The sequence below is a fragment of the Eucalyptus grandis genome, chromosome 2 (assembly GCF_016545825.1).
Source record: "Eucalyptus grandis isolate ANBG69807.140 chromosome 2, ASM1654582v1, whole genome shotgun sequence".
NCBI lineage: Eukaryota > Viridiplantae > Streptophyta > Magnoliopsida > Myrtales > Myrtaceae > Eucalyptus > Eucalyptus grandis.
In genome coordinates this window covers 26,617,606-26,626,186 of record NC_052613.1, presented here as the reverse complement: position 1 = coordinate 26,626,186, position 8,581 = coordinate 26,617,606, and the positions used below count along the sequence as shown (strand labels likewise).

Genomic DNA, 8,581 nt, shown 5'->3' with positions numbered 1-8,581 from the left:
GGCATAGCTTGAACAAAACCTGTGATGAGATGTTAGTGTTGCCACGATATACGTCAAAAAGCTTATAGGATTGCGCCAACTCCTTCTCCTTGAGGGATAATGCCTCCTCTTGCTCCTCGATGGCCTTAATGGACTTCACATTTGCCTTATAAGCTTCTAAGGCAGAGTCGAAGGAAATGAAAAATTCATTAATGGCAAATTTCAAGGCATGACATGGCAATGGGTAAGGTAAATTGGTTAAATATGCGAGCAAAGATCCAATCTCATCCTCAAGGAATCTCACATATAATTTCATACCCTTTCTCCAACAAATTATAGAGCTTGACCCATTTACTTTGGATGTCACTACAATTGATGGATGGGAGAGTCTTCTCTGCTGGAGGATTACTTGTCCTGAAGGCATAGACGCCATTAACAAACAGTACATCGGAACAATAAGTGTTGTGAGGAGATTGTGATTCATCCATTGAATCGCTAATATACTCACTTTGTGAAGGTAAAATCCCTGTGAAGGATAATGGTGTATCTGAATGGTAGGAATTTGGTACGCAAGCCTTTCGAAAGGATGTTGCATGGTCATGAGATATTGAGTAATTCTCGACATCACCAAACTCGGATTACATGGGAAAATGAAAGCCGTATAATCTACCCACCATTGGTTAAAGATCTCGAGCTATACGGAACCCCAAAGTAATTAAAGAATTTGAATTTCTTTGAAATATGCTGGGTGATCTCGATGTAGCATATGGCATAAGTCTTTTCTTCAGCCAAGACAAGAGGAAAATTCATGGAATATACTATGGGCATAAGCATACCTTAAGTCAGCCCGAACTGGCGAGCGTAATAATAGAGATTGTGTGCTTCAAAGCTCAAAGTATATTTTTCCCCAAAATGGAAATCCAGCATAAGATCAATGGGGATGAGAACGCTCATCCAAAATGCAGACATGTCATGATGGGATAAGGAAGGGTTGCATATGAAGTCAACGCCAAACCCGTAGAAAGTAAAACTCTCTAAAGAAAGTAGGTAGCTAAGGAAGCATTTAAAAGACTGAGAATCCTTCAGGGATTGGCAGAAATGAGAATCCTTCAGGGATTGGCAGAAATGCACTACAAAACTTCCAAAGCCCAAACTTATTTTCAGTTGGTATTTCATGATTGGAGTGGTTTTGCCTTTGGAAAATAGCCGAGGAAAATATGCACGCAGCCATCCATGCATAATCCATATAGGGCCAAAGAATGATGTAGGATGGGTGCTGAACAGGGAAGATTGTGCGTCAGTAAAGCCCTTGTACAACGCGCCAAGTGCCATACGGCCAAGACCCACATCAATCCTATTGGAGAGTGCATATGCTATATCAATGAGTTCATGAGACACAGAAGCAATGGGTGAACATAATATATAACGATTAAGCCAGTACAATAGAAATGCTACGTGCTTTTGGGAGGAGATAGGTCCACTTGACCTGGCAAATTTGTCCATGAACTCATCAAATGGTAAGTCGGTAAATGAAATACCACAAAAGTCTGAACATGTGTGTGGCCATTGACCATATAAGTCTATAAGAGGGGATAGGCCGGTCAAGGACTAGATATCAAGAAGAGTGATTGTTACCAGACCAGTTGGCAAGAAGAAGCAGTTGATCGACAGTGACCAAAAGCAACAAAGGCTCCCTATGAGTCCATACTTGACTGGGTCAATCACCATATAGTTAAAGGAAAGCATCTCTTCAATTTTAGCTACTTCCCAAACATTCGACACATCTTGTTGCAATCTCTAGTACCACTTAAAGAAATGTTTGTCAAAAGGAGGATAGGAGTTGAAGCGAAAGTTGGGTGATGACTAAGCATGCATACAAAAATGTGACTAGTTGATGGGAAGAATCTCTTTGTAGTGACGAGAGAAATGCTTGATGAAAGTATACGGTGGAGGCGTCGACTTGAAGTGTGGATCTAGAGTTATACATCAAGTGTTTGGATTATAGTCCATGAAGGAGAGGGAAAGTTGCCCTTGAGCCTAACACGGTTGGAGACTTTCAAACTGATGTATACGTAGGGTAGCTTGGACACTGATTGTGGAAAAATAAGAATTGGCCATGATGAATAGTAGTTGTGAGCATCAACGTGCAATGGTTGAGTATAAATGAGGAATAATAAGGACACAATATATTTACATGATTTAATCTGAGTATCGTTATCTACATCTACGGAGAGAGTTAACAACAAATAATCCACTATAATCGGAGAATCAGAATTACAATCGCTCACACGCTTGAGTGTTTCTCGTACCTAAATTTAATCCAAAATCTAAAATATTTATAAATAAATAATGTAAACTTTGACCCTAAGCCCCACCGTGTCCTACTTCAACAAGGATTCGCAGGTACAAAAGGAAAGAAACCCTTGTTTTTATTTTATTTTATTTCCTGTGCTACTACAGGGAGTCCAATGAATTACTCCTTTTGTTGGCCAACCAATTGAAGGTTTAGGATTTGAAGAAGACATCCAAGCCCTGAAGAGGATTTCTTTTCTTGCGCGCAATCTTGAATATTATCTTTAATAGGACTCATGATCAAATATTAAAAAAAAAACTTATCCAAGCAATTGAAAGTTTAGGAACACATTACATTTTAGACATTTCAAGAATGACATTACAAATAACATGGAGTGACTATTTGTTTTGACTTACAGTTGTAGGCACTTGAATTGTTCTAACTTCTAACATAAATGCACCGCCTTAAATAATTGATTACACAACACTTCGATCTCATCCATTGTATGGGTTAGCAGATAAGCAAATTCGAATTTTGTGGAAGAGGATGATGCACGTGTAAACTGAGAGTCTAAGTCGAATTTGAACATTGGCGAGGAACAATCTCAAAGTTAAATTGTCAATGAAAATATGGTTAGGTGAAAACAACAGTTATGAAAAAAAAAAAAAAAAAAAAACAACAACATCAACAGTTATGGAGTGTTGGGGAAAACTGGGCAACAATTCATCAAGAATTAAACCAATTCAAGATCAACATCTTCCCCAAAACTAAATTGACCAAAATTGATATTTACCCCCAACAATAACGAGCTATATTTTAGTAATACAACATTAAAAAAAAAAAAAGACAAAGGCAACAACACCAAGATTTCACGGATTGTTGAAAAATTTCTACTAATCACCTAGCATAATAGGACATACAAAATTTCTTCTCTAGTCATATACTAAAGGCTCAACACAAGTGCAGCAAGAAATTCTAACCGTAATTGAAAAAAAAAAAAAAAAAAAAAAGAGACAATTCGGGGAAGGTTGTCTTTGAATGAAACCGGCATCTCGTAGCCCTCCGTCTCGTGAACGGTACGCCCGCACCAAACCCCCATTCTTTTCTTGTTCTTGGTATATTCTTCTTGCTGGTTGACATTTTGACATTTTGACTTTACTTCTTATTATTAATGTTACCGGGCCTAAGGCGGACCCAGCCAAAATGGAGCCACCCTTGAGCCACGACATTGAACTCAGCAGAAAATCCTGATCATCTATTCTTGATCTGCAGAAAGTGCAGATTAGACCGAAGCCGCCGAGTTCGTCAGGCTCATTCATTCTTATTATGCGACTCATAATTGCTTGGTGCTGTTGTCTGCAGATTAGACCGAAGCCGCCGAGTTCGTCAGGCTCATTCATTCTTATCATGCGACTCATAATTGCTTGGTGCTCTTGCTTGGTCTTCTTCTTCCTACTTCCGGCGAGACATATAGCCAGTGGCGCGGTTCACAATATTACTACATCGGAGCCGCTCTTTCAGAACCAAACTCTCGTCTCCTCAGGCCAAATCTTCGAGCTTGGGTTCTTCACGCCGAATGGGTCGGAAAACCAGTATGTTGGCATATGGTACAAGAACTTGACGCCTTCTAAAACCGTGTGGGTGGCCAATAGGGATTCGCCACTCACGTCCGCAGATCGGTCTGCGAAATTAGCGATAGGCAGTGATGGGAATTTGAAGCTGGTGGATGGACAACAGAACATAGTTTGGTCCACCAATGTTTCTGTCCAGTCAAATAATACAGCAGCAATGCTTTCAGATGGTGGAAAGTTTGTTCTACAAGAGAGGAATTCTACTGAAGTATGGGCAAGCTTTGATGATCCAACTGATACAATTCTACCAAACATGAAGATAGGACTAAACAAGAGAACAGGAGAGAGACGGGTTTTAGTTTCCTGGAAAAACGACAACGATCCATCATCGGGAAATTTCGCCACTGGGATTACATCAGAGACTCCACCGCAACTTTTCTCTTGGAATGGCTCGACCCCTTATTGGAGAAGTGGACCGTGGGATAAATCGACATTCATCGGCGTACCAGAAATGGAATCCTCATACTATAACGGGTACAGTCTCCAGCAAGATCCTCAGCAGGGAACCACTGATTTTTCTTATGATTATCAAAACAACTCTGTTCTTGTTTATGGCTCCATTTCACCCGGAGGAATTCTAGCACTAATGTTATGGTATTATGGATCCAATGGTTGGTCAAAAAATTGGGCAGCACCGAGCACCGGTTGTGACATTTATGGAACTTGCGGTCCCTTTGGCATCTGCAACTCAAAAAACTCTCCTATCTGCCGTTGCGTAAAAGGGTTTATGCCACAATCGAAAGAAGAATGGAACAGAAGGAATTGGACCAGGGGGTGCATTAGAGAAACAGAATTGAACTGCCAGAAGAACACAAGCAGGTCGCCTTCAACGCAGATGAAGAAAGATGTCTTTGTACACACGAAACAGATGAAAGTGCCTGATTCTGCAGCATATTTATCAGACCCTGGAGATGTAGGAAAATGCCAAAGCTGGTGCATGAATAATTGTTCTTGCTTGGCTTATTCTTATGTCCAAACGATAGGGTGTTTGGTCTGGGCTAAAGATCTCATGGATTTTCAGGAGTTTTCAACAGCTGGGCAAGATGTATATATTCGAATCGCGCATGACAATACAGGTATAAGAAGTTTCACTGAGTTTCGTTTAAACTTTATCGCACATCTTACAATTCTTTTCTCATGTCAGGCATGTCAACAGAAGCAAAACTTATCATCAGCATAAGTACCATCCTAGGCATCATGTTCGTTGGAACTGCTATTTTCGGTCTCTGGAAGTGGAGAGCCAGCAAAAGAGGTACCAGCAGCTCACGTCCAATGCTTAATTTCACATTGATTGTAATCTAAAAACTTTGCCAAATTCCTAACGCACTTGACTGGCCAGATATAACTGATAAAAGAGGAGAAATGTCTTTTGGAAATGCATGGAAAGATCAGCTGAAGCAAAATGACGCATCCCAATTCAAGCTGTTCAGTTTTAGTAGCTTAATTCTTGCAACTAACAACTTTGATGCAACAAATAAACTTGGCCAAGGAGGGTTTGGACCCGTTTATAAGGTAAAAGCCTTCTCTAAGATGTTCGTTTAGGGAATTTTATGACATTATCCAAGGTCTGACAGGTCTTTGAGTTCGGAAACAGGGAATGCTGAATGATGGAAAGGAGATAGCTGTCAAAAGACTTTCCAGTAGCTCAGGCCAAGGCATGGATGAATTTAAGAATGAGATCATTCTAATATCGAAACTTCAGCATCGAAATCTGGTCAGACTCATGGGCTGCTGCGTCGAAGGAGAAGAAAAGATTTTAGTATACGAATACTTGTCAAACAAAAGCTTAGATTCCTTTCTGTTTGGTTGGTCTCACTCTTTTCAAATCATACTTGTGCTGGTGGTAAAATATATGTATATATCTTAGTAGCATTTAAGGTCACGAATTCTTTCTGTTTCTTCCTTGCTTAGATTCAAAAAGGAAAGCAGAACTCAACTGGGATGCACGTTTCCACATCATTCAAGGGATTGCGAGTGGGCTCCTGTATCTGCATCGCGATTCTTACCTTCGAGTTATCCATCGAGATTTGAAGGCAAGCAATATTCTCTTGGATGAGAAAATGAACCCAAGAATTTCGGACTTTGGGCTGGCGCGGATCTTCGAAGGCACTCAAGTTTTGCTAAATACTCACAAAGTTGTAGGAACAATGTTAGTATTCAAGCCTTCTTGCTGAAATTATAAATTAAATTAGGAAACTCTACAATGCAATTAGGAAACTCTATAACATGATAATTAATTGCAGAGGATATATGTCTCCTGAGTACGTCATGGGAGGGATATTTTCTGAGAAATCCGATGTTTATGGCTTTGGGGTGTTGCTACTTGAGATTGTTGCTGGCAAAAAGAACACGAGCTTATACTACCGTGGTCAGCATTTCAATCTCCTTTCCTATGTAAGTGTGAGGAGTACAGTCTCGAGTGATTTCTGTAATCCTTCGGCTATTTCTTCTCCCTATGTTCTCTTATTCTCTCATTCTTACAGGCATGGCAATTGTGGAGCGAAGATAGAGGACCAGACCTAAGGGATGAAGCTATAGTTAATACTTGTCCGCCATCAGAAGCAATGAGATGCATTCAAGTGGGGCTTCTCTGTGTGCAGGACCAAATGACGGACCGACCCAACATGCTATCCGTAGTTCGGATGCTGAGCGGTGAGTCAGATCTTCATCAGCCGAGACCTCCAACGTTCACCTTCCAAAGGGGAAATCCAAGTCACAATAACGAGGCACAAGGGGAAAGTATTTTCTCCGTGAACACCATGACGAATTCTGTGGTCGAAGGAAGATGATGGTCGAAATTCTGAATTTGTTTTTCCTCACATAGATTTTGCAATAGAATTGAAGCAGCATGTGTACGCTAGTAATTTGGTTAATTCAAATTTATGTAAGTCGAATCGGCTTGGTAAGGCGTATGTGAAAGCCCTCTTCTGTTTTCCACTTTACTCTTCTTCTTCCTCCCCTTTCTTCTTCTTTCTTCCTTTTCTCGAACAGCTCTCGCTCTTCTCTCTCTCTCTTCCTTTTATTTCGCATGGTGGTCTCTTTTATTCTTTTTCTTTTGACTTCTAAAAACCCATACCTTACACTAGTTCTAACCCTAGCCGCCAAACTTATTGTCCCGGATGTAGATGACGTTCTCGTCGTCCATGCCGAGATCCTTCACCAACTTCGCCTCCGAGACCTGCCCACTGTCGTAGTCAAACCGCATGGCCTCACACGGGAAGCCCTTGCAGGCACAGTAGTCGGCCATGAGGGCCCCAAGCGGCATGCTCCAGTCCAGCAGGTAACACACGTCGTCCTCCTCCTGCTTCTGCCACGCAGAGGGGGATGGGGTTGGGCTGGCGGTTCTCGCGGCCCGATACAACACGGACACCAGCTTCGCCTCCGATGCAGTGACGTCCATCGTTGAGCAGGGAGAGAGATGATTTGAAGCGTCTCGACACCTTTCTTCTGCCCTGCGATATGCCCTTCATTATGACATGCGATAGCCATCTATGTAGCACCGACACGGACACGTGACACGCAACACGACACGACACGACACACCGACACGTCATTTCTTAAAAATAAAGAATTTCGACACGTTCCGACACGTTATATATTAAATATATTTTTATATATAAATACATAAATAAATAATAAAAAATAGCCTAGAATTAATTTACACGAAAAATATTAAATAATATCATTTATTATTTTAATTTGTTACAATAATACACAAAACTTAGAGGAAAAAAACATTGTTTAAAGAAAAATGCTGAAATGATATTTTTAAATTTATTTATTTATCATATATAGCATTTTTTATTACTTCTTTCATAGTAAAAGACTTTTAAAAAAATAAAAAAATTCTAAAAAAACAAAACTGAAAAAAAAAAATTGACCCGTGCATGTATATTTATAGCAATTTTACTTCTTTTATTATTTATTTTGTGTATATTTATAGTTTGACCCCTCAAGTATTAGAAATTTTTAAAATTGACCCCGTGCGTGTCGGAATTGCGTGTCGGAATTCTGGACTCGCATGTCGGAGCGTGTCGGAGAGAGTTGACCACGTGTCGGATTTTTCGACACTCATTGACCGCGTGTCGGAGCGTGTCGGGACGTGTCGGAGCGTGTCGGACACGTATCGGAGTGTCGGACACGACACGAAGGCTTCCGAAGAGTGTCCGTGCTACATAGATAGCCATAGGGAGGAAATGCAATATTATTGTATCAATTGTTGCCAAGTGAGTGGACAGTTGATTTGCCCTATTATCTCTCTTTTTTTAGGGGGTTAATATCACGAAAAAAACCCTAAATTTATTCTCATGTTAATTTTTTGATTACCAAAAACCCCCAAATAGGTAAACTTATAATAAATTTACTCCAAATGATAAAAAAAAAAAAAAACTCTAAATCGGTATATTTGTGATAAACTTATCCCAAATTAATTTTTTTGACCACCAAAAATCTCAAACTAATATATTTGTGACAAATATATCTTCCGTTAATTGGATTAATATCACAAAAAATCACAAACCCGGTACAATTGTGACTAACAAAGAGTAAAAATCTTAAATTAATATACCAATGAACTATCACGTGTCATCATATTCAGCAATTTGATAGTAAAATTTACGAAAACTAATAAATGGTAAATTTGTCACATGAATATCAGTTTATGGTAAATTTGTCAAAA

At 39.9% G+C, this 8,581-nt stretch overlaps 1 protein-coding gene across 1 annotated transcript; it reads left to right on the top strand.

Annotated features, from left to right (window-relative positions):
- Positions 1-213: 213 nt before the first annotated feature.
- On the top strand, positions 214-6,692 carry LOC120290591 (G-type lectin S-receptor-like serine/threonine-protein kinase At1g61370). Its single transcript, XM_039306904.1, has 8 exons — positions 214-228; positions 3,635-4,979; positions 5,048-5,155; positions 5,243-5,415; positions 5,498-5,708; positions 5,815-6,052; positions 6,147-6,297; positions 6,387-6,692. The coding sequence occupies exons 1-8, from the start codon at positions 214-216 to the stop codon at positions 6,690-6,692; spliced, it is 2,547 nt and encodes an 848-aa protein (XP_039162838.1).
- The last annotated feature ends 1,889 nt before the right edge of the window (positions 6,693-8,581 follow it).